We start from the raw sequence: 24,786 nt of genomic DNA, 5'->3' as shown, positions 1-24,786 counted from the left end.
GAAAAATAGAAAGCGTGAGGGTCACTGTCTTGGTGCACTTCTGTGGTGTTATGTTTGCATGGACACTGGTGAACCAGAAAACCCAGACTTACCTGAATTGCCGTGACATCGTGCCCCTTGATTTGATTGACAAATGCGTGTGATTTGCATGCAGCGGATGTTGTCCAGTAAATGGTACTTGGGATCTGCTTGCTTTTGTGTGTGCTGTTTAGGGGTTTGTTGTTCCCCTTGCGGTGTGTCTAGAGTGTGTTTTGCTACTAGATTTGTAGTGGTTTTGAATGAAGGACATGCATTGGTCGCCTGGGATAACGGGATATTTGCCTATGTCATTCATATTCAATGACATTTCCTGAAGTTCATGCTTTTAAACGAATATCTGAATCATTGCAATTATAAGTAAATCACTACCCAGTTTTGTTACTTTGTCGAGGCCTCTTATTTTAGGAAGCGGGTCAACCTCTGATTAAATTCAGCTTAATTAGTGAGCATTTGATTTGTTATTGTACCAGTCCATGAACAGACATTAGCAAAGGTTATAGTAATGATCCTATAAGTTGCTGGGCAGCTGGTCCTCAACATGTAGTGAACATAGAAGTCTGCAGATCCGTGCTTAAATGTCTTAAAAGTCATGCACTGCTTTGGTCCACACTGCTTCACATTTGATCTCCATCTGTCCTCGAGGTCTGGTACAACTGTGTCGCTCTCTTCAAATACAAGGCAGCCCAGTCAGGCTGTTTGTAATTGGATGAGTGGGGGAGATGTCTGCATCCAAGTTGCCCTTCGCTTCCAAGTGTGGGTACGAGTGTGGGTACGAGTGTGGGTACGGACTCTTGATGGGTGATTATCTTCCTGCTGATGTTTGCATGTCGGCAGTAAATGTCTGATTTGAGGAGGAACCACATTGCACACAATCGTGTTTTTTTAAGAAGCTGTGAAATGGGTCAAAAGTGCTTGGAGCCCCACAGGTGGAGGTTATTAAATGCTGATGCTGTTAACATGCAGCTCTGTCCAACCTCCGTGGTGGACGAGCAGCAAGAGTAACGCAAAAGAGAAACGGGCTCCCTCCCTTCCCCATACGCCTATTCTCCTTTTACTGTCACTTTAGAGAAGTCACACTTGAGCCGGTGTTTGTGTAAAGATTGGAGGTTAGCATTCATGGTCGGGGCTGCTCAGATGTAGGATGGACGTGTAAGTTCCATGGAATCGTTTTGGACTACTGTAAGAGAAAACCGGCGGTTCTGACTTCAGCAGAACAGTTCCGGATGTCTCTCTGACTCTGCGCTGCACAGTGCCGGTGAATTCGTGCGAAGGGACGTCTCTTGTTTATGATCATACAAATAGATGAGCTCCCTGCTCGTTTCCTGCCCCTTTATTTCCCCTGATGCCTCCATGGGCCTGGGCCCTCCCTCTCGCACAACTGGCCCCACTTCCTGTTCGCATGGCCCTGCCCCTTTATGGAGGCAAATGATAGGATCACCACCAGCCAAAGTCAGTCATAGTCAGAGTGGAGTCTCTCTCTCTCTCTCTCTCTCTCTCTCTCTCTCTCTCTCTCTCTCTCTCTCTCTCTCTCTCTCTTCCCGAATCAGTGGCCCATCACTCCACTCTTTCTTTGCTGCGTTGCTACAGAGAAGGCGCAGGCCAGGAGGTGTCTCACCTGAAAGGAGGAGTGCTCAGTTATGCCACGCCCCTCGCCCCGCCCCTCTCATCCGCCGCCCCTCCTCCCTTATTCGCACATCTCCCTCTCCTTCCATCTGTCAGAGTTCTGGAATGGATGTTGGAGAGTTTTGTGTTGCTTAGCAACTGAGGTTGCCATGGGAACCTGAAGAAATCCCTTGTTTGCTTGGCGACCGGGAAAATGAAATTAATTAGGATGAATAAAAACTGAGCTGGAAATGAGGAGCTGCATGTCAGAATGCAGCGAGCACGATGATCCAGTTGTAATCGCATTAGCCTCCCTCTTACCTTGAGTAGGCACTGTTTATTTTGTACATTCATTTACAGCGATTAATGATTTAGGCTGCTGTCTGCAGATGCATGGCCAGAGTCTCAGCTGTGTGTGTGCGTGCGTGTGTGTGTGTGCGCACTAGGGTCTGTTTACAGCCCAGGTTGAAAAACTTTGGCGTTTGCGTTATTAATGCTCCAGTCATTTGCGTGTAGATCTGTGTGTGTGTGACCGCGTACATGCGTGTGCTTGCCCGCTTAATTGACAGTCCTTTGATCCGCCAGACGCCCATAATTGCTCTGGGATTGGGTGGATTAATTGACCAGTCGGTGTCAGCTGTGTCGTGTCCTTTCCTGTCCAGATCCCCCCTCCCACCCCCCCTTTCATTTTTGGCCTTCCCTGTGCCTGCTCAGAGACCAGAGCCAGTTACATAAACACCACCGCGAACACACACACACACACACACACACACACACACATACACACTCGTTTGCTGCTCCAAAGCATGGCTTTCCGTAGCAGCCTGTGTCTGGGCGGGGCTTACGAGGGCCCGTCAGACTGCCGGATGAGACCCAGGATCGGAGACGAAAGACGGGGGGACGTTCCGTGTCCAGATGACTCCATTTGGACCTGCTTCTTGTAAACATTCAGAACGAATCTCTGTGAAACTGCAGCAGCCTCCTGGTTGCGTAAGCTCGTCTCCCCGCCACTGGCTGTAGCGCCGAGGTCTGTATGTTTCTCCCACCTCTCCACTGCTAAACTCGCGTTACATTACTACCCATTTCTGTTTTCTCACTGGGCTTTCAAATAAAAGAATCCAAAATCCCCTCTGTCCATTTAGATGTCTACACAGACTTCTTAAATTGGATAGTATATCATGCCTGGAAGTGTATAAACAGGACTGTCTGAAAAATAGGAATTACTGTTTTAATCAGTGATTCTCTGACCCTCTGTGCTCCACTTCCTGGGGCAGAGTTGGATTAGCTGTTAAATCACACTTGCACATGCAATTATTGGCACTATTGGGGGGGTGCATGTGTGAAATGAGTTTGCCATGTGAGTGTTCATTTAGTTTATGTACAGTCCCAGAGCTAGGAAGCAGTCACAACTCCAGATATTGAGGGTCGTGTCTGGATCTTTTGCATTTCATGACGCATTCCCATTATGCTGCCGCTCTTAAACGCCAATTCTAAAGGGGGCGTCGTCACGTGAGATTATGACTATTTAGCCAAGCGCTCTCGCTACTTTGTTCTGATGCATAATACACAGTCTGCCCTTTTTGCTCAGCGGCGCTGCAGAATAAATGGCAGCCCTCTGGATCTGTGCGTCAACAGCTCCGGCCTCGCGGGGCCCGACTAGCCCCTCGGCCGAGGGGGAGGGGGCAGAGCCCTCCAGCGCCCGTGCGGCCGCGAGCCGAAGACCTTGCCGGCCTCCACGGTTTTGTGCCGCCTGAGAAGACGTAAGAGAAGGCCGCAGTGACCCCCTCAGGCTCCGCCCCCCTTCCCGATCGCGGTCGCAACTGCGCGGGGGAAGGATCGTGTGTGAAGCGGAGTACGAGCGAGAGAGTGCGACGGTGTGGGCAGGAGTGCCGAAAACGCTCCCTAAAATAAACCATTTGCATAGAGAGTCTCGCGTGCCTGCAGCCTTTCATCATGCAAGACGGACGGTTTGGCGTGCCAGGCGCCGATGTTTTAACCCCATCCCCGCAGACGCCGAGATCTCCCCCTAATGAAGTGTGAGGGGAGGGACCGGCCGTCTGAAGGCAGTAGTAGCCTGCAGGGTGAGCTTAGCACTGTTATGCACATGTTCCTCTCGAGTGCGTGGGTGGTGTGTGTGTGGCTGGGGGTGTTCTCACACCTGGGCTCCTCTGGTGATTACATGCAGGGTGGTAAAAGTGACAGAATTTGCTCGGTCATGTACACCGTAGTTGCTGAGGTGGGTTCATTCTTCGGCTGCTTTCCACCCCAAAGTGTTTTTTCAAACACACTCCCCTTATGAACTCGGAAAACAGCTGAGGTGTATTGCAGGCAACGATGTAGAGGTACTAAGAATCACATTAGGCTACTGGAGTTCAGATTTTAAATGAGTTTTTTCTCACAGGTTTTGGGTTGAAGTTGAACTCTTATTTTTCTGCCTTCGTGTCTTGTCAAGGCTAACACTATAAGCCCAGCGGAATGTGTTTGGCTCACGGCGAGTGCTTTATGTTGAGGCTCAAGCATTGTGAGACAGGGCTGTGGACGCTCCTCCGCAGAGATACTGTAGTGATTTGAAACGTGATTTGTTCAGTGCTAGAATGCAGTGATGCTACATACATAGGACCTTGTGCCCAGCAGTTGTGAGCATTTGTAACATGACACCATGCTGGCTGTGCTCAGGGACAAGGCCGTGTTTCACATGTTTAACAGCCAAAACCAAAAACGTTTGTTTTTGTCCTTTGAGCTCCAAAAATTGTTCCCAAACCTTCAAAGTGTTTATTACCCTCTCAAATTGGGGGCCAAACATGTCTCATTAACGGCCAGTAAAGTGTTCTGTTTAAGCTGCACATACAGTATTAACTGTTGAGGGTTTTTAGCCAGTATCTAATCCAAACAGCATTTCTCTCTAGAGAGATATTCTATTTTCTGGCCATTTTTGCAATAACAGTCATAAGGTTAGTCATCTTCAAATGCTTCTCTACAGCTGCCCCAGGCACGCACACACTCTCTCTCTCTCTCTCTCTCTCTCTCTCTCTCTCTCTCTCTCTCTCTCTCTCTCTCTCTCTCTCTCTCTCTCTCTCTCTCTCTCTCTCTCTCTCTCTCTCTCTCTCTCTCTCTCTCTCTCTCTCTCTCTCTCTCTCTCTCTCTCTCTCTCTCTCTCTCTCTCTCTCTCTCTCTCTCTCTCTCTCTCTGTGTGTGTGTGTGTGTGTGTGTGTGTGTGTGTGTGTGTGTGTGTGTGTGTGTGTGTGTGTGTGTGTGTGTGTGTGTGTGTTGCTGGTTCTGTCTGTCTCACCCTGTTGTCTGGAGTTGTGCTAGCTATAGTGTTTTGTTCTGAAGGACATTCAGTAGTAAAATCAGGTGATGATTGCAAGCGTTTGCTATTTAGCAGAGCCTGGTATTAATTTGAGCAGCTGTCGTTGTGTGGCACCAGTTGGTTTTGCTTGATTACGCCTACGTCGCCATGAACATACCACTTAATATTCCTTACAGAAGTCACCAATCCAAAGGGTGCATACACCCCTCCCAGTTTCCTCCCAAGCTGTCTGGGCGTAGAACGCAGTTAAACACCATCCACGGCTCTGTGTACAGTAGCATCCAGCATGTGGAAAGGCCTTAGCCAGAGGAGATGAGTGGCGGAGAGATAAGCCAGAAGGGGAAGAGGAGAGCTGGGGTGATAGAGAGGGGGCAGGAGGGTGGGGGTGGCCGGGGGGCATGGCTTCTACGCTATAACGCCACACTGCTGGAAGGCTTCAAGTCAAGAGTAAGGCTACTGAGCATGAGCAATGCAGGGAATGCAGGGTGATACTGGTAGTGTAATGGATAACAGCTTATCCACAAACACACTACTGATAATGTTAACACTGATATATTGATTCGCAGTATTCGTACCAGCACCCTGTTTAGGCCAGAATGCCATGAATATCAGAAGACCCATTAGCTGGAGTTCACTTATTCACCAGGAAAAATATCATTATCGTTTAAGAAAAATTAAAAAGCATTAAGAAAATATGATACTTATTACTAGAGCTGGGCGATTAATCGATATTATCTATTAATTCGAATTTATAGTTAAGGACGATGTGTTTTTAAGAAAATCGATTTTCTGAGTTTTAATATTCACCACCGACGCTGCACTGTGGGCTCCCGTAGTTCAGTGAGTTTAGCACCTCCCACCCATCCACCCTCAACACACACACACACACACACACACACACACACACACGCACACACACACACACACAAACATGACGGCGGAGCTTGTGCCCAAGAAAAGAGCAACTAGCTCCGTGATCTGGAGTTGGTTCGGTTTTGCGGCGTCAGACGTAGACCAAACAAGTCCTCGCTGTAAGGTGTGTTTGAAACCGATAGAGGGAGAGAGCGAAGAGTACTATTGTTCAGTTGCGTTGCGAATAAAGTTTCCCTCCGCGGGCAAGTTTAAGTTGGGAGGGGGCGAGAGTGTGTAAAATGGAGACAAATTAAGTACTATATCGCGATCCATTCTTAGTGTTGACTTGTAACTCCCACGGTGGCCCAACTCAAAAGTAGCCCAAAAAACTGCACCCCGCGACCCCAGAATTTTTACCCGCGGCTGGATTTTCAAACAAGCCCAATTTACATTGTGTTACATTGTGTTTCAGGTTTGAAAAGTGCTGGTATTTAGGCTAAAGTGAGGGCAGCCCTGTTCTTAATCAGAATCTAGACAGCGTGACTGTCAGTATGCAACATGCAACAATTGTTAAATTGTATTTGTTTTCCATTTTATTAAAAAGGGCACCAAATTATTTATATCTATTTATTTTTTGAGGGTGTGTTTTATTTATTTATTTTAAGTTTGAGGTTGCATTGTGTCAGTGCTTAAACTATGTTGGAGAAAGCCTTCTAAAAGTTACTGAATGTTCTCACTTGTTTACAATTGTTTTTTGCTTGTTTCTGGTTACACTTTAACCCCAAAGGGGAAATTTAAGTAAAAAATAAATTAAAACATTTTTTAACCATTCCTTTATCATCTGTAGTTTTTTAGTAGAGGAAAATAAATCTATTAAAATCGAAAATCGGATTTAAAAAAAATTAATCGAAGATTTTTTTGGAGGGCCATATCGCCCAGCTCTACTTATTACTTTTATTTGTAAGCACATATCAAGATTCCATAAACTTTCAGTCTTGAAAACCAAATGGCAGTTATTACCCTCCGTCATATTCTCTTCACCTTCCCTTCAGAAGGTGCCGTCTCGAGCCCTCTGCGACCTTTCAACCTGCTGCTCCCTCTTTATCTGTGCTGATTGGTTTTTAACCAAAAGGTCCACTTCAATCAGGCATCAGGGCTCTCACCCGGGTTCACTCCAGACCATTTTAGGACTGACGTCCCCATTGTTAGCACATTGTAAACGCAACTAGCCGTGGGATCAGGAATGAGCCGCCATGTCTGTGATGTCTGCTGCACTGCTCTGATCAGCATTACAAACCTCCCCGCCAGTGAGCTAACCATATTAACAGCATGAAGAGATCCTTTGGAGGGAGATTGTAATTGATATGTACAGACTGCCTACATCACACTTTGTAACAGCGAGCCATCTTTATACCAACCACAGAACACAGCTTTCATTTTTATAAAAAATCGTTGGGTATTGTTGGAAATAACCCATATTAGCATGCCTGTGTGTTTTGGTTAGATTCAGTTATTTCCTCTGATGCTTGTATAGTTGTACAGTTGCAGTTGGATGTTCACACAAACTCACCATGGATGTGAATGGAAAATAGGAATTTGGTGTACGTTTGAATTAATCAGTTTAGAAAAATTCTCTGTTGCTGAAAGTTGCTAAATGTCATTTAGCTTGCCAAGACCTCTCCACTTCCTGTTAGTGCCCATGATTACAGCTGGTAGCTTCTCTGTGCCCACATAAAAAGGGTTTGTTTGTGAGCACACACAGCATTAGCCAACACACAGTAGTGCAAATGGAAACCCCATGATGCTCAGTGCAAGTCTGAGGTGGGTGATGGAGTTTGTTACTGCTACACTGCGGTGTGGATGGAGTAACCTAACAACTCTGCAGCACAACCCCAACCCAGCAGCTAGATGGTTGAAACTTGGGCACAGTTGGGTGCTTCAGAAGGACAGTCATCCCAGACGCACATCAAAGCTGCTTGTGGCAGGATAAAGGAAGCTAATGTTAAGCTTTGAGCAGCCTTCCCAAAGTCCTGACCTCAGCCCTGTCGAAATCTCTGCTGTGCTTAAAAGCCACATTTGTGCCTGGAACCTAACAAGTTCAATAGAACCTATTCTGCCATGAGGCATGCACAAGCATCTAACAAGAATTCTTCCAGAAGTAGTATAATGTTTGCCATGTTTTCAGACCCCTCACCTTAAAATACAAAAATTATTCAGGGGCTTTTAGGGTTGTGTGAGATTCATACAGGGTGGGTGGACGGGTTCAGGGTGGTAACAGGGTCAGGGTGGTAACAGGGTCAGGGTGGGTGGACGGGTTCAGGGTGGTAACAGGGTCAGGGTGGGTGGACGGGTTCAGGGTGGTAACAGGGTCAGGGTGGTAACAGGGTCAGGGTGGTAATGGGTTCAGGGTGGTAACAGGGTCAGGGTGGTAATGGGTTCAGGGTGGTAACAGGGTCAGGGTGGTAACAGGGTCAGGGTGGTAATGGGTTCAGGGTGGTAATGGGTTCAGGGTGGTAACAGGGTCAGGGTGGTAACGGGTTCAGGGTGGTAACAGGTTCAGGGTGGTAACAGGGTCAGGGTGGTAACAGGGTCAGGGTGGTAATGGGTTCAGGGTGGTAACAGGGTCAGGGTGGTAACAGGGTCAGGGTGGTAACAGGGTCAGGGTGGTAATGGGTTCAGGGTGGTAACGGGTCAGGGTGGTAATGGGTTCAGGGTGGTAACAGGGTCAGGGTGGTAATGGGTTCAGGGTGGTAACAGGGTCATGGTGGTAATGGGTTCAGGGTGGTAACAGGGTCATGGTGGTAATGGGTTCAGGGTGGTAACAGGGTCATGGTGGTAATGAGTTCAGGGTGGTAACAGGGTCATGGTGGTAATGGGTTCAGGGTGGTAACAGAGTCATGGTGGTAATGGGTTCAGGGTGGTAACAGGGTCATGGTGGTAATGAGTTCAGGGTGGTAACAGGGTCATGGTGGTAATGGGTTCAGGGTGGTAACAGAGTCATGGTGGTAATGGGTTCAGGGTGGTAACAGGGTCATGGTGGTAATGAGTTCAGGGTGGTAACAGGGTCAGGGTGGTAATGGGTTCAGGGTGGTAACAGGGTCATGGTGGTAATGGGTTCAGGGTGGTAACAGGGTCATGGTGGTAATGAGTTCAGGGTGGTAACAGGGTCATGGTGGTAATGGGTTCAGGGTGGTAACAGAGTCATGGTGGTAATGGGTTCAGGGTGGTAACAGGGTCATGGTGGTAATGGGTTCAGGGTGGTAACAGGGTCATGGTGGTTGTCCCTGTTAGTTCAATATGCAGCTGCTCCCCCTGTGAGACACTTGAAAAGACGCTTCCTATATTGAAGTAGGCCACGAAACGTCTTAATTTACCATGAGGATGAAATAAGTGTTTTGTGTGACCCAGATGACCTTTTAATTATGAGATTTGTTAACGCTGTATGCAAGCAGGGAAAAGCAAAGCACATTAAAGTGGCACGGTTCAGAATTAAATGGGGGGGGCTATCTGGGCATCTTCATCCCCTTCTGGATTATTCCATGCATCCAATTAGAGCGTCTTGCTTCCCTGTATAACAGCAGTAATCAGCTTGTACTGATGCTGCGAGCAAGCAGGGCAGGGAAGCCTTTCTTTTGTTAACCTGTGATGATGGGGCGGCCATGCTGACCACCGCCCCCCGCGTCTACCCCCCTCAGCACCCTTTGAAGCCTGAGGCTACTGGATTGGCCACAGCTCCTGGGTGACGCCAGTGGGGACTCCATTGCCAACCTTCATAGTTGGGCAGTCCTTCTTCGGCCTCTGGACGTCCTCTGACTTTTGCTCTTTAAAGCCGTGAAAATGGCAGGTCCCGCCCCGCTCTTTGTAGCGGCAGCTGGCACGTCGTCCTCTCCCCAATGTCGCCGCGCCAGCCGGTGTTGCCATGAGAACGATAAGGCTCTACTTTGCAGTCCCAACATGTGAAAGACCACAGCACAACTCCGCGTGCGCCGAGACTCAGCACAGGGCTCAAGAGCAGGTGGCTGGCCCTGGGTTCAAAGTGGGAGGGGCTTCTGGGGAAGGGGGCCAGGCTTCACCAGGGAGTGCAGAAGTTAAAGGTCAGAGGAGTTTTCTGATGGAGGATTCGCTGAACTAGAGGCAATGCTGTCCTGGTCGAGGCTGACCCTCTCCGCGGACACTGCCGTTGTTTCGTACGTGTTTCTGCTATGGCTTTGTTTTGTAATACTTGCGGCATATATGTTATTTTATGCTAATTCAATGAAAGTCTCCTTTGTTTTTGTGTTTAACTTAAAATTTCAGTTGTGTGTTTTGCTTTGGTGAACTTAGTGTAATATTATTAAAAGCACAGCAAATGACAGATATGAACCAACCTACGTTGTCAGGATCAGTTCCTCTGTTTCCAGAGGAAACTATCGTTGCCCAATATAGTCATGTGCGTGCAGTTTGAGCACTTTGTCAACCGCATCTGTTTTGTTTTGGTTTAGTATGATGGTCAGCGATATACTCAGTACTTACTCAGTACTTATACTCAGTACAGGACCTTGCAGGGCATGGTGAGACCTGGCCCTGAGTTCTAAGTGCTGTCCTATTAAAGCATGTCTAAATGTCTCTTGTCTCTGTCCCTTTATTTTAATTAGGGTTCCTCCTATTCAAGGATTACTGTATGAACGAGATAGATGAGGCGGTTCCCCAGTTGAAGTTCTATGAAGAGGTAAGTCAAGCCCTCGTCCACCCTCACACCCTCTCCTCCTCTTCTGAAGGAGTCTGTAGACCGTCTGTACCTTCTCCACAGACACCTGTTCACCAGGCGCTCTGGTCCAACCCTCATGCCATTTTTTTATTCTCGTTCTCCTTCCACTGGTGGGAAGGTGTCCGATTAAAGAGTCCGTTTGTCCCTCTGTAGATTAAAGACTATGAGAAGCTGGACTCGGAGGACGAGCGTCTGAGTCGCAGCCGTCAGATTTACGATGGCTACATAATGAAGGAGCTTCTGTCGTGTTCACACGTAAGAGCGCATCATCACCGTCTAGCAAGTCGCCGCCACAGGCCGCAGATGTGCTGGGCAAGCCAAAAGAGGTTCTTCTACTGCTTCATTACCCCAGGCACCGTGTGTGTGTGTGTGTGTGTGTGTGTGTGTGTGTGTGTGTGTGTGTGTGTGTGTGTGTGTGTGTGTGTGTGTGTGTGTGTGTGTGTGTGTGTGTGTGTGTGTGTGTGTGTGTGTGTGTGTGTGTGTTGCAGCCCTTCTCTAAGAAAGCGGTGGACCATGTCCAGTCTCATCTGGCTAAGAAACAGGTGCCTCCGTCTCTCTTTCAGGTGAGACCCCTCTACTAAATCCACAGTGCACAGGGGAAGCCAGCTCAGCCTGGGTGGCCATGGACTGAACAGTCTGAAATGTATATTTGATAAAGTAGAGCAAACCTTTATATCGATAAATGTAAAGCCAGCCATTTACGTGGTGTTTGGACTGGGTGTTTATAAGCTTTTTGTCCTCTCTCTCTGTAGCCATATATTGTGGAAATCTGTGATAGTCTGCGGGGGAAGATCTTTCAGAAATTCATCGAGAGGTGCGACTTGCCCAGCATTCTGCTTTACACTGTTTTCTTATTTATCTGAATGTTGTGAAATTGCCTGATCACTGCTTTAATAACAGCCCAATGTGTTTCTCCTTCCATAGCGACAAGTTCACTCGGTTTTGCCAATGGAAGAATGTAGAATTGAATATCCATGTAAGTTTTGCCGTGTGTGTGTGTGTGTGTGTGTGTGTGTGTGTGTGTCTGAGATTAGAAGAATAGGAGAAATGTGGGTACGCACCCTTGCAGGAAACGCATAAAATATTTACAGATTTTTAAGAACCTTTCGCTCAGATTATGCTTCTTGTGTTAGTTGATTGCTTTAATGGAGGCTTTAAGTGATTGTGTAGACCTACCACAGAGCATTGTGGTCACTGTGCGGTTTAGACCAGAGCTCCCTCTGCCTTCACTTTATGCCATAGCGCGTTAACACAGCCTTCCGCTTTCTTGCGCAGTTAACCATGAACGACTTCAGCGTCCACCGAATCATTGGCAGAGGCGGCTTCGGCGAAGTGTACGGCTGCAGGAAGGCAGACACAGGGAAGATGTGAGTTTCACATCGCTCGTGAAGAGGAAGAGGGGCGGGTAAGAACGTGGCACGTCTTAACGTCGGTGCCGCATCTCCATCAGGTACGCCATGAAGTGTTTGGACAAGAAGCGGATTAAGATGAAGCAGGGGGAGACGTTGGCACTCAACGAGAGGATCATGCTGTCACTGGTCAGCACTGGGGTGAGTGGCCACGCCCACGCACCGCATCACCCAAAGCGTGGTCTCCGCTTACGGTGCATCAGTTGCCGGGCTGGGCCTTTATCTAACGGCGCAGACCGGGTAGCTCAGCAAGCCCCCGATTCAGGCCTCGTTGAAATGCTGCAAACATAATGCTGAACAGATTATAACTACGGCCTTCTCGTCACCCGTTCGGTGGTTTTGTGTTGATGACTTTTAAAACTGTCCTTTTCTGTCAGGTCATTCTCCGTCTCCCTCTGTCTTTCCAGGACTGTCCGTTTATTGTATGTATGACCTATGCCTTCCACACCCCTGATAAGCTGTGCTTCATCCTGGACCTGATGAATGGTGAGCACCCCTCTGCCCTGCTCCTCTCTGCATGGGCCTTGTGCTGCATCCCAGCAGGGCTTCCATAATAAATGTCTCGTACACATCACCACACGAACCGTACATGCTGAACATCTGAATGGCTACTTTAGGTGGGGACCTTCACTATCATCTGTCCCAGCATGGAGTCTTTAGTGAGAAGGAAATGCGGTTTTATGCGGCGGAGATCATCTTGGGCTTGGAACACATGCACAATCGTTTTGTTGTCTACAGAGACCTCAAGGTAAGAGCTTCCTCGTTGTATGCTGCATATGTGCGTGTACCTTTATTATTTCGCTTAAAACCTCTTTGCTCAACAAACGGACAGAAAGAGATGTGATCTTTAAAAGGTAAATGGGGAGGGGGTGGCTCGTCACTGCATTCTGACCAGATTCAGGTTTGCAGTGTAACACTGTGAGTCCAGGGGTGGGACATGTAAAGCCACTGAAACACAGCTACGAAGCTACGAGTCTAGTAATGCCTTTATTTTGCTCTGTAGTGCTTTTGCAGAAGACCCTGGGCCCATTTAGAGGTTATTCCATAGATAAAATATTGGGCTGCATTCTGTCAACTTACCACTGCTAGAGTGAACGTGTCAGAAAACATGGCTTTGGTTTAATTTTGTCCAGTTCGTGATGCATCCTTTAAATTAATCATGTAATTTTTTATAAGATTAAATGATTGCATAGGAACTTGTCTGGGGTCATGCCTGGTAAATTACAGAAATCTGGAGTCAAGAATCTTCAGAGGTCCCATAATGCCAAAATTCACAAAATGGTTTGCAGTCTCACATTTGATTCATGGCAATTGTCGCCATAGTAGAACAATAGTTGACGTTTAGTTTATTTTAAGCACTAACTTGGCTATCGCTAACAGAAATGGTGTTCGGAGACGCAGGTTCACAGGTGGAACATGTTCCTCAAACAAAACCTGGCAGCTCTTGCTCCTGCCTGGTTCAGCCTGCAGTCTACCCTCTGGGATTTAAACTGTTCTGATCTGTGATACACGATCAGTGGGAGGAAGAGCACGCAGGGACTGTTTATCCTGCGTTACCTCATAAAAATCCACGCTGTCACCTGTCGCTTCCCCGGAACCCAAACAAACAGCCCAACAGCAGCCGGATCTCCTTGTGTCCCGCGTGCGGACCGCCTCCCCCGCGGGCCACACTGGGCCGAGGTGTTTCAGCTCATCCCAAGTTCGGCCATCCATCACGGCAGCACCTCATTGATCAGGAATATTCAGCGTCGAGCTAAAACACAAACACCCAGGCCGTGTGTTGGTGCGCTGCCGATCCCTTACGTCAGGACATGTTTGGCAAATAGAGGCCAAGTCCGTTGTGGATACGCATTTCAAATGCATAGCTCCTCAATAAAGTAATACTTCAAACAGACTTTCACTGGGCAAATTGCTCAATTAAGTAAGACAATTTAACTATAAAAATTAAGTAAATGTTTTCCTGTCCCGTTGAAAATGTTTAACCCACATTTTCACATCATGGTGGCGATGAAAATGAAACCTATTGGGACTATACGTTTCCAAAGAAACAGGGTGTTTTGAATAAAGGTCCTTTATCAGCTGTGCAAGCAAATGGCTTCTATTAGTCTACATATGTTACTCCAAACTCTCCTGGTCTAAGTTTGAGTACATGTTAACTGGGCGAGAACCAGACTGGGTAAGAGGGAACAGTAGATGTGGTTCTGATGGAAGCGACCTGGTTGTGCCCTTTAGACTGTGTCCATCTTTTCTTCCCAGATCTCACCTCTTTCTTGCCTTATCTTCCAGCCTGCCAACATCCTCTTAGATGAGCACGGCCACGTTCGCATCTCAGACCTGGGCCTCGCCTGCGACTTCTCCAAGAAGAAACCACATGCCAGCGTGTGAGTGCTTCTCATGGCAGGTTCAGCACCCGTGAGCGGTACTCTCACACTCAGCAGTCAGTAGTCGGCTTCGTAATGGAGAACGTTCACGTCCTGAATCAGGAGCTTCCTCTGTCACCTCTTGTTATGAAATATATATAATATGAAGCATTTTCTGTGAGGCGACACTGGTGTGTGAGGGTTTTGATTGCTGTTTGTGCTCGTGCACCGATAAACTGACGAAGTGCTGTTCGGCTGTATCGCTCTCTGTTCGTTCTGGCCCCAGGCCAAGGCTGGGTGCTAGATTCCCAGTGCCCAGTCGGCTACACGCCGCAGAAACGTGCCTAACTGGCGTGGAAAACCAAAGCCCTCTGTGTGCTCCTGATTGGTGCCCAGGTGGTTTATTCTGTAGTTTGGTCGGGGTTGGCGGGGGTTGGCTCGTCATGGACGTCGCAGTGGGCTGAATGTTTGCTGGTTTTGCAGGGGGACTCATGGCTACATGGCACCGGAGGTCCTGCAGAAAGGCACGGCGTACGACAGCAGCGCAGACTGGTTCTCCCTCGGCTGCATGCTGTTCAAACTCCTGCGAGGGTGAGGACTTCACCTGCACCTCCCACCACGGCCAGTGCTTCACCCCTGCGTCTCCCTCTGTGTGCACACGCGTGAGCTGGAGTGTGTGTGTGTGTGTGTGTGTGTAGGCACTCTTCCCTCCCCCATCAGCACTCGGTAACACACACCTGTTTGATGTAGAGAGTAAAGTTGAAATGGCAGGGGTCGCGACCCAGGAGGTCAGCTCACAGACATCACAGAGGAGTGAGGGAGGGAGGGAGGGAGGGAGGGGGTGACGAGGGTGGATGGGTCTCCAGCTACTCACTTGGGTGCTGGGGGGGTGGCTAGGAAAGAGGGGGTGGGGCACAGAGGGGGTTGGGGGGGGGGGGGGGGTAGGCTGACGTGGTTCTCCATTCATGTGCGTTTGAACATTTCAAAGCCGTTGAAGACCAGGGTCACAGCAGCTACGGAGGGCTTCGGTCCAATACTTCCATTCTACCAATATTACCACATGCCGAGAGTCTCCCTCTCATCCACATGGCAGCACACCTCACCGTGCCCTCTGCCTCGCCGCCCACTAATATGACCTTTGACTCCTCTCCTCTCAGGCACAGTCCATTCCGACAGCACAAGACCAAAGATAAACATGAGATTGACCGTATGACGCTCACTATGGTAAGCCATGAAGCCAAACACCTTGCTTCTTGACCTCTTTAATTTTCTCTTTTATATTTTCATGTTTCTGCATACAAAGGTGCAGTATAGAGATATGCAAACCTGTCAATCGTTTGGATTAGTTCAACTTCATGTGGCAAAATCATATCTGAATTACGGTATTGCCTCAGGAAATTCAGAACATGTCTGATTTAAGGACGGATAACTGCTGGGACGTGTAATTTTCGGAACACGTCCGTTTATACTGCCGTTTCCGTGGGACGGGGAAGTGTGTAGGGATTTGCATCCCCTCTTTGCATTTTACAGTTTGCTCGTCAGGCGAGCGGCTCTGCGTTCAGGTAGCTGAGCAGTATCCTGAGGGGAAGATGAGTGGGCGGAGCTCAGTGTGTGAGACTCCGCCCCTTGGACACTCCTTCGGACAATCTTAGACTGACAGATCCCTCTTGCAGTGTCCCTCTGTTTCGAGGTGCAGATCTAGCACTCGATCGGTGGTTTTGGGGGTTTTGGTTGTGATGCCCAGAGGCATCGTGGTCCCACAGGACCTGTCCTGCTCTTCCACAACAGCTCTCCCTCTGGATCTCCTGGATCTGTGATTCAGTGGTACCAGAGTGGATCTGCCATCTACAACAAAGAACATTGCAGAAAGGAATATATCCCAGAAGTACAACACAATACAATATGTGGTCACAGAAATTTTCCCACAGGGTGCTGTAATCTCCTCAGTCTGATGAAGGAATAAAACGTACTGACTCCTGAAGAAATAAAAGCTCTTGTACTACTTAATGTTTCTATTAAAATACTTTTTTAAAAATTATTAACTGATCGCAGAACTCTGTGTTCCGCACCATTCAGTGTAGTTGCTCCTTCTTCCAGAACGTGGAACTGCCGGACTCCTTCTCTCCAGAGCTGAAGGCTCTTCTAGAAGGCCTGCTTCAGCGAGATGTCGCCAAGAGGCTCGGTTGCCAGGGCAGCGGGTAGGTTCCTTCCATGATCTACCCATCCCCCCCCACCCCCCCCCCCCCCCCCCCCCCCCCCCAGCCCGTTCTCCCACCCGACTGGCCGACGTATCGGCAGTCCAGAACCGCAAGGAACGTCGTGGGCGCCGTCCCACAACCTGTGGACATATGCTTGTACAGAGCCTGCATTTGTACCACCTGAGCTGATGGAAACTCGAACGGTGTTTTGAAAGTGATCGGTCACTGAAGCACTGCCACCTGCTGGTTAGAGGCGGTGGTGTATCGTAGGTTGCATTTTGCTTCCCTTCATTCTTGTTCTCCGTGATGCACCATGTAGAGCTTCAGAGGTGAAGGAGGACGTGTTCTTCAAAGGGATCGACTGGCAGCAGGTGTATCTCCAGAAGGTAAGACCACACACATCCGCAGTTTCCGCAGTATCCGCTTATATACGTGCTATGTGTGGTCTGAACTTATTTCTTATGTCAACTACAAGAAATTACGTGCACAATTTTTTTATTCCTCACGTCAAAATTTTGCAGTTTTTTCCCCCAATCCTACAGACTCCTGGAAGCATTTGTAAGCATTTGTGTGTGTGTGTGTGTGTGTGTGTGTGTGTGTGTGTGTGTGTGTGTGTGTGTGTGTGTGTGTGTTTCAGTACTCACCACCCCTGATTCCACCCCGGGGAGAGGTCAACGCTGCCGACGCCTTTGACATCGGCTCTTTCGACGAAGAGGACACCAAAGGCATCAAGGTGCAGCTCCAGAACAGATCAGTATCACACAGCGACTTCCTCGGTGTTAAACCTCTACCTGTTGGTTCAGAGCTTGACCTTATGACTAGAAGTAACCCTCTAACATGTCTGGACTCTTGCTAGCCCACAGGGAGAGCCACAGAAAATGTCACAACACTAAGTGCAGTGTCCTCCTTTTTCTCCGGGTCAGTGGGGCTGATGCCCTAGGTGGGCCCCTGGGGGCCCCAGACAAGCGCAGCTAGAACAAACGCGGGTGGCAAACGTGTCTAGTGACACAGGCCTGTTCGCTACCGGCTGTGCTTGTTGTGCCCATGAAACCAGAGGTCTGTGTTCTGAGCACAAACAAGTAGAGTCTCACTCCTGTCTGTCTCTCTCTGCCACACACACACACACACACACACACACACACACACACACATTCGATTTAAAGGCATCTGCCTCCGATGGCTTTGGGCATTTGCTACACATTGATTGTGCATTCGGTTTTATAGTCGGTCTGTGCGCTTTAGCAGATCTTTCACAGCTCTCTCTATTCAGAAGGACTCCCGAGCCTTACAGACATCGACTGAATGGAAAGTAGAATGGAAAAAAAAAAATGGACGTGTCCGGTTGCTTGGCACACAAGCGCATGGCATGCCCGACCCTCCCATGTGGTCTGCTCTCACCCTCCCTCTATGGCACTGTTCTTCTGTTTGGTCCGGGTGGGTCCTGGACCTTCAGCTGCTGGACAGTGACCAGGAGCTGTATAAGAACTTCCCCCTGGTGATCTCGGAGCGCTGGCAACAGGAGGTGGCGGAGACGGTGTACGAGGCCGTCAACAGCGACACTGACAAGAACGAGGCCAGGAAGCGAGCCAAGAACAAACAGCAGGGCCATGAGGAGGGTGAGCGACCTCACGCACACGCACGTACGTGCACGCACACACAGATCAGAGCACCCCAGCTGCACACTCAGTACAGCTGGAGCTTTAAGTGTGTTAGTTATAGATCCTGCTCATGCTCAGATTGTTACTGGTCATATTGTTACTAGTTTTCTTCAGGCATGAGGCTCTAGTCTTTCCCTAAAACATCTGGTGATGCAGAAAGTCTGTAGGTCAGTGTGGGGGAGATCCTGCCTCCTACAGCAGCACTACATCACAGCACGAAGCTCCTCCAAAGATAAATTTAGTTTCTTCCCAGCAAGCAAAATGTGAAGTTTGGTAGATGCAGCGAAAACCGTAACCGTACACACCATTGCAGAATGAGGTGAATGGATAGAGGGCTGGCTGTTGGATTGCTCAATGGGACCAGTGTGAACGTCACATGGCTGATGCTGTGCTGGTCACTGGTACCAATGCCTTGACCTCGAGATGGACTCCTTGTTAAGAATGTTTATAGACATGAACCCAGCCAAAGAGCAGAATCATTTCTCTTTAACTTCACGCTTTGGGTTTGTTGGTCTGTCTGTCTTGTTTTTGCAGTATTTTTTCTTTCTTTCTTTTTTTTTTTTTTTTGCAAAGCTTATGTCTCTTTCTCACAGCAAACCGGGTTGAGAAATCACAACGACGTCTTCCTGTTTCTTGTTTTCTCCCTCTCGTTGCCAGACTACGCGCTGGGGAAAGATTGCATCATGCACGGCTACATGCTCAAACTGGGCAACCCCTTCCTCACGCAGTGGCAGCGCAGATATTTCTACCTCTTCCCCAACCGTGTGGAGTGGAGAGGGGAAGGCGAGTCCCGGGTGAGGATCGGACCCCACGCCGCACTGACGTCTTTTTGGGGGGCAGCTTTTCAACACGGGCTCGAGGTCAGCCAGTACGCCCGTCGCACGTCTGTCTCTCTACGCTGCCGTGTTTCGGCGGCGGAGATCGTTCGAGGGTCTTCAGAACCGGGGCGGGGTAACAATATAGGCGCCGTAAGTGTTTGCGCTTTCCGGAAGGCAGCTTTGCCTTGCGGTGTTGTGCCTGAATTTGAGGAGCTCTGCACAGCTCCTGGCTTCTCTGGTAAATCCCACATTCCATGTCTGGATTGATGATGATTTGAGCTCGATGCTGGAACCAGTGAGACGGAGGTAGACAGAGGAAGTACATAGCAAGTTCTCAGCTGTGATCTGATGAGAGATTTTGCAAGCTACCCGGACTTAGACTTCAAGCTCATCTCTTATCTGAAAGGGAGGTGTGTGTGTGTGTGTGTGTGTGTGTGTGTGTGTGTGTGTGTGTGTGTGTGTGTGTGTGTGTGTGTGTGTGTGTGTGTGTGTGTGTGTGTGTGTGTGTGTGTGTGTGTGTGTGTGTGTGTGTGTGTGTGTGTGTGTGTGTGTGTAAAATGACCCCAGTCGTACAGACATGTCTGCAGTTTATCACTTAGATTCTGTTTTTTGTCACCATTTAGGGACGTTGCTCCCATTAAGAGCTTGAGTGAATTAGATTTGTATTTATTCACATCACACCTTTCAGTGATGTGAAGGCTGGAGTGTAAGGGCTGTGTCCTTGTTTGGGCCACAGTTCCCCCTCACCCACACGTTCCCTTTGCTGGGGGAGGTGTACTGGTGGTGGGTGGGGCCTTTGGTGTGGGCGGGCCATTTCTGCCTTGGTGACCACTCACCATGATTTTTGCAAACATAATAGAGAACCAATAGCAACATCCATTGGCACATTTAGATGTGTGTTTAAGTTCATGGACTACGTTCAGACAGGATAAGTTCTCATTCTCTGTTCTTATGCCACCACATGGATAAAAATCTTTCCACACACACACACACACACACCACATCCAGAAATAGTATCGTAATATGATGTGTAAAAGTTAATTCTGACATCCCTGTGCCTGCATAGTTACAGAGTGTGCCATTGGTTTACTTTTGTACATTAAATTAAACTATACTGTTGGTTATACGAACATGGCAAGTTTTCAACTCATTTGGAAGTCCGTATGAGTTTCAGCCAGATGTGAAATGAATACACACACACACACGCTTGCTATTGATGCTAGCACATTTGCTTTGTGTAATTTAGCTGTAATTCTCCTAGACAAACATGTAGAATGAACTGAGGTTTTCAACACATGCAACTCTGAGGTGTTGTGACTTCATTGTCAAACAGCATCGGTTCATCACAAGATGAGGATGTTGGCAGTTGTGTTGGGCTGGTAGCATGTGGAGCAGAGATTCTTCGAAAGGACTCACTAACTGGTCTCTCCGTCCTGCAGCAAAATCTGCTGACGATGGAGCAGATTGTGAGTGTGGAGGAGACGCAGATCAAGGACAAGAAATGTATCCTGCTGAGGATCAAAGGCGGGAAGCAGTTTGTCCTGCAGTGTGAGGTACGGAGCCCCCTCTCTCTTCTCCTTCATCTCCAGATCTCTCCTCCCAGGCTGCCGTGTTCGGGACGACACCCGATCGCTCTTCTCCAAGCCGCCTTCGGTCCCGTGACTGTCTGCTCTTTCCCGTCCCGCAGAGCGACCCGGAGTTTGTGCAGTGGAAGAAGGAGCTGAACGAGGCGTTCACCGAGGCCCAGAAACTGTTGCGCCGTGCCCCCAAGGTCATCGGCAAGGGCCGGGCCGGCGTGGTGGAGCTGACCAAGCCCCCGCTCACACACCGCAACAGCAACGGCCTGTGAGGTCTCCGCCCCTCCGCGTCGCCCACCTCCACCCATAAACACTCTCGCACGCACAGGCGCGCTCGCGCAGAGCCGCACACACTCCCTCTCACGTACTCGCACGAACACACACACACGCGCACACTTGTTTCTGCCTTGCCCCGACCACGAACCTGTTCTCATATATAAACATAACCTCCAAATGGTCTCTCTGGAGAGTTCTGCTGGACCATGCCTTCGTTGCTCCTGTCTTACACACACACACATACACACACACACTCACACACACACTTGCAACTTGACACGCTGGGGTGACTGCCACTCCATATGATGTTTTAAAGGACCAACGATGTCATTGCCACATGAGCGAGACTTCCTGCCTCTTCCATTGAAGATGTTCCTCTCCTGTATCTTCTCCTCACCCCCAACCCCTGTGAAGCTCCTCCTGCCCCAGTGCTTTCTCCCCCAGGCAGGGCCTGGTAGCAGCTCAGACCCAGCCAGGCGCACGAGGACTCTGGCATGGTGGGTGGAGTGTCCACCCTGTACCATTCTTCCTCCTGTGAACACGTGGACTGGACTGACGGACGGGGAGTAGGACAGGTCCCCGATGTAAATACACAGTGGCCCACAGAAGTCCTCACATACATGCGTGGTGGGCTGCCATAGGATAGCACCGATACCTCCACAGTGGAGAACGTCTCTTTCTGCCTTTTGGATCTCGTTCAGAGCTGAATCAAGTTATGAAAATAAGGAGATCAAATTAAACGAAAACGTCGGGCGAAAAGACTTTTAAAATGTCTCTCGAGTTATCTTGCCATGGCCCTTTTAAAATGGTCACGGCCATTCTAATTGGCCCATTCATTAAACATACACTGTCTGACTCATTCTTTCAATATTGCTGACACACAGCATCGCTGGATTGAACTTGTCTTAGAGGATTTGTCGTCCTAAAATGGACCCACAGATGAGTGGCTTGTGGCGGTCTGCCCGTTGGGCACCAGCCCTCCTCAGACTGACTCGTGCCTCTTCACGTAATGGGTATGATCTACACTGAGGGGAAATGTAGATTTGACTGGTCAGTGGTTGCTCTCTTCCAGGAGTAGAAGATGGAAATTGCAACTGAGGGAGAGTTATTTAGGTATTCAGGCCCTGGAGAGACCACATTTGCGTTACTGAGTGATTGCTTGCATGCAGTAATATGTGTGTGTGTGTGTGTGTGTGTGTGTGTGTGTGTGTGTGTGTGTGTGTGTGTGAGTGTGTGTGTGTGTTCGATCACTTGTGACAAGTCGCTTAAAGACAGATCACCCACGTTGGTGTCTGCAGAAGGCTCCTTTTGTCCCAGGCTGGGCAGGGGTGTTTGAGTTTTTGGTTGTTGTTTTGTCTGAAGAGATTTGCTGCTTGATAACAAGAATGGAATCTTGGCCCACACTCTTCCCACGGCGCCCTCAGAACCAGCCCTAAGCCTAAACCCTGCTTACTGAAGTGCAAAAAGTGCCAATAATGGAAAAACTGCTTAAGATGCGAGAAGATTCTTCATAGGACGCCTGCTCGACTCTTCAGATTTGTAAACTCCCCCTGAGAGGAGCAGACCGGAGGTGGTGCGGGGCAGGGGGCGTGAGGTGACGGCACTAAAGCGCCCTGCAGCTCTCCCGCACCTCCTCGTGCAACAGGGCACACAGAGGCATGCTTAAAGACTCTGATGTGCACATGATCAGGACACCCACCGGGTTGGGATTGAGCAGCATAAAGGGGTCCTGATCTAACTGTATATAAAGAACCAACCCTTTCTCTGTGCATCTACAGTATAATCTTCTTGAAAATGGTTGCATATACGGGGATTTATGTCTGCCTGTCTGTGTTTCTGTTCCTGTGTTTCGCCGGGGTGGGGTGGGTTTGGGCTGACCGCTTTCACTAGCGTGTATACCTCAGGATGAGACAAATACATCTGTGCAGAAGACCTGAAGGAGACGTGGCTTATCTCTGATTCCCTCCCAGTGTCTCACCACAGAGACGCCATGAATGTGTTAGTGTCGCCATGATCCAGCCATGGGCAGACAGACTGCTGAACACAGGTGTGTTTGTGTCCTGCGCTGAGTGAGATCACACAGGTGTTAAGAAGGCGAGCTACTTAGATGCTAGGGGAAAAGCAAACCCATTCGTTGTACTGCTTGATTTCAGTATAGTTTTAATTTTTATATTGTTTTAAATGTGAGAAAATGCAGATTTCTATAGATGACTTATTTTTGAAGTATATGTGCTTTTTTTTGTCTGTCAGTAAAAGCACAGCAAACGTCATAAAACAGATTGGAAAGGGAGTTTAGGCTGTTTCCTATGTTTGTAAATTTCAGGTTTCTCCATGCAGCAATTTTTTTTGTGTGTGTTTTTTGTCCATGCATTTTGATATGCAGCATTGATTTGCATGTGACCCTGAGTTTGTTTTGCAAAAATTGCAGGTTTTTGGGTTGAGTTTTTATAGCCTTTAAGTGTTGGGGAGGTGCCATCAAGGAGAAGCGTTTTACAGACCTTCATAGACTTTATTTCCAAACCAAATTGGTTTGGATATTTGATGAATATCGCTGCACTTTTGACGACCAGATTTCACTAGCTGACAGAAATGTGCCAAACAACTGTAAAAGAACCAATGAAGAACTTTTACTGTGTGATCCTTACAGACCACAACTTACTGTCTCCATTCCCAGTGTCTCAAAGCCAAAACTGGCACTTTTTAAAATGTGAATGAAGGTGATTGGTCAAAGGGTACAAAATGATGACCAGATGTAGGTAATCCAGTGCTCTTAGAGAAGCATTCAGATGTCACAGAGAAATGGGTAGCTTCCGATCTACCAGCAATCACTGGTACCTACACAAAAAGGAAAGATGTTCTTGCCCAATTTTCAAAGGTGGTGGCACCTCCAGCAATCCCAAATATTCATGTTTTATTCAGGGGTTTTTATATTTTTATTTCATTGGTAGCGTTTTATTCACTATGTCGCTTGCTTCATTCAAATGCTTCTGTGTCTAATCTGTAGAGGTGAATTTGTCTGGCGAACATGGATTTCAAATTATTGACAAATAAGTGAGAGCAGTGAATAGGAAAACATTAACAAATATATGTATATGAAATGACATGAGTTAGGTTTATTTAAAACAATGTAGAAACAAACGACGGGATAGGATTGGGTTTGATGTACGTTTCAAATATTTGTGGTGACGAATCAGCTCAGATCTTGCACATACGTTTAGATAGTGTACCTACAAGTTGCAGATTATTTTTGTCTGTTTAATACAGGACTCTTGCTCTTTCATATTTATTGTCTGGTTGGGGAGCCCCTCTGTGCTAACAGTGTACGTGGATTTCTCTAGAGCACAGCTGTAGAAGATTCCAGTTTACAGTCAACCAGATGCTTTTTTAAATTGTTTTTTTTTTTTTGTTTGTTTGTTTGTTTTTTTCTTTCTTTCTTTTTTTCCCTTTGGGGTCACAATGCAAATACTACTGTCTGGGGTTATTGCAGTTAAAGATTATTATTATTGATGAAGATACACAAAGAATGATTATTTTTCCTTCCCAGAGAAGCCTGTTGGGACTGGCCATTAAAAACAGATCCAAAATAAAAGCCCCTTTTTTGTGTTGCTTTTGTTGTGATTATGCTTTTACTGTATTGAGGATGTAAGTTCATGCACAGCCATGTTCCCTGATCCTGTGGGGACATAATTCACCTGGTCATACTGGTACATCACGTACAGCACCGCCAGGAGTGGTGGTAAAGGTCGAGACTTGAATAGAATATAATAGAAACCCTTTATTGTCCCACAGGTGGGAAATTTAAGTGTAACAGCAGCCACAGGTGATGACAGATTATAAACACAATATCAACAATAATATTATTAATAATTAATAATAAATAATTATTAATTTCGACAAGAATCCGATTTAATTTAGTCACAACCACAATAGCTAGGCATCC

The 24,786-nt window shown here is 48.0% G+C and overlaps 1 protein-coding gene across 2 annotated transcripts in view; it reads left to right on the top strand.

The window, feature by feature from the left end:
• Positions 1–24,452, top strand: part of grk3 (G protein-coupled receptor kinase 3) — a 35,920-nt gene extending 11,468 nt beyond the window's left edge. The window contains exons 3-21 of one of the 2 annotated variants that reach the window (XM_076986676.1): positions 10,438–10,511; positions 10,704–10,805; positions 11,039–11,113; positions 11,303–11,364; positions 11,475–11,526; positions 11,826–11,917; positions 12,001–12,100; positions 12,367–12,445; positions 12,577–12,707; positions 14,246–14,340; positions 14,803–14,910; positions 15,477–15,543; positions 16,417–16,517; positions 16,837–16,903; positions 17,155–17,250; positions 17,971–18,133; positions 18,833–19,035; positions 20,433–20,546; positions 20,681–24,452. In XM_076986676.1, coding sequence (XP_076842791.1) covers positions 10,438–10,511; positions 10,704–10,805; positions 11,039–11,113; positions 11,303–11,364; positions 11,475–11,526; positions 11,826–11,917; positions 12,001–12,100; positions 12,367–12,445; positions 12,577–12,707; positions 14,246–14,340; positions 14,803–14,910; positions 15,477–15,543; positions 16,417–16,517; positions 16,837–16,903; positions 17,155–17,250; positions 17,971–18,133; positions 18,833–19,035; positions 20,433–20,546; positions 20,681–20,842 — 1,943 coding nt within the window. In that variant the 3' untranslated portion in view covers positions 20,843–24,452. The remainder of the gene's footprint in view (positions 1–10,437; positions 10,512–10,703; positions 10,806–11,038; positions 11,114–11,302; positions 11,365–11,474; positions 11,527–11,825; positions 11,918–12,000; positions 12,101–12,366; positions 12,446–12,576; positions 12,708–14,245; positions 14,341–14,802; positions 14,911–15,476; positions 15,544–16,416; positions 16,518–16,836; positions 16,904–17,154; positions 17,251–17,970; positions 18,134–18,832; positions 19,036–20,432; positions 20,547–20,680) is intronic. The other variant, XM_076986677.1, reaches the window with a different exon arrangement.
• The last annotated feature ends 334 nt before the right edge of the window (positions 24,453–24,786 follow it).

The sequence above is a fragment of the Brachyhypopomus gauderio genome, unplaced genomic scaffold (assembly GCF_052324685.1).
Source record: "Brachyhypopomus gauderio isolate BG-103 unplaced genomic scaffold, BGAUD_0.2 sc47, whole genome shotgun sequence".
In the NCBI taxonomy this organism is placed as follows: Eukaryota; Metazoa; Chordata; class Actinopteri; order Gymnotiformes; family Hypopomidae; genus Brachyhypopomus; species Brachyhypopomus gauderio.
Note: the sequence above shows the minus strand (reverse complement) of the source record. Positions and strands in the feature narration are given on the sequence as shown.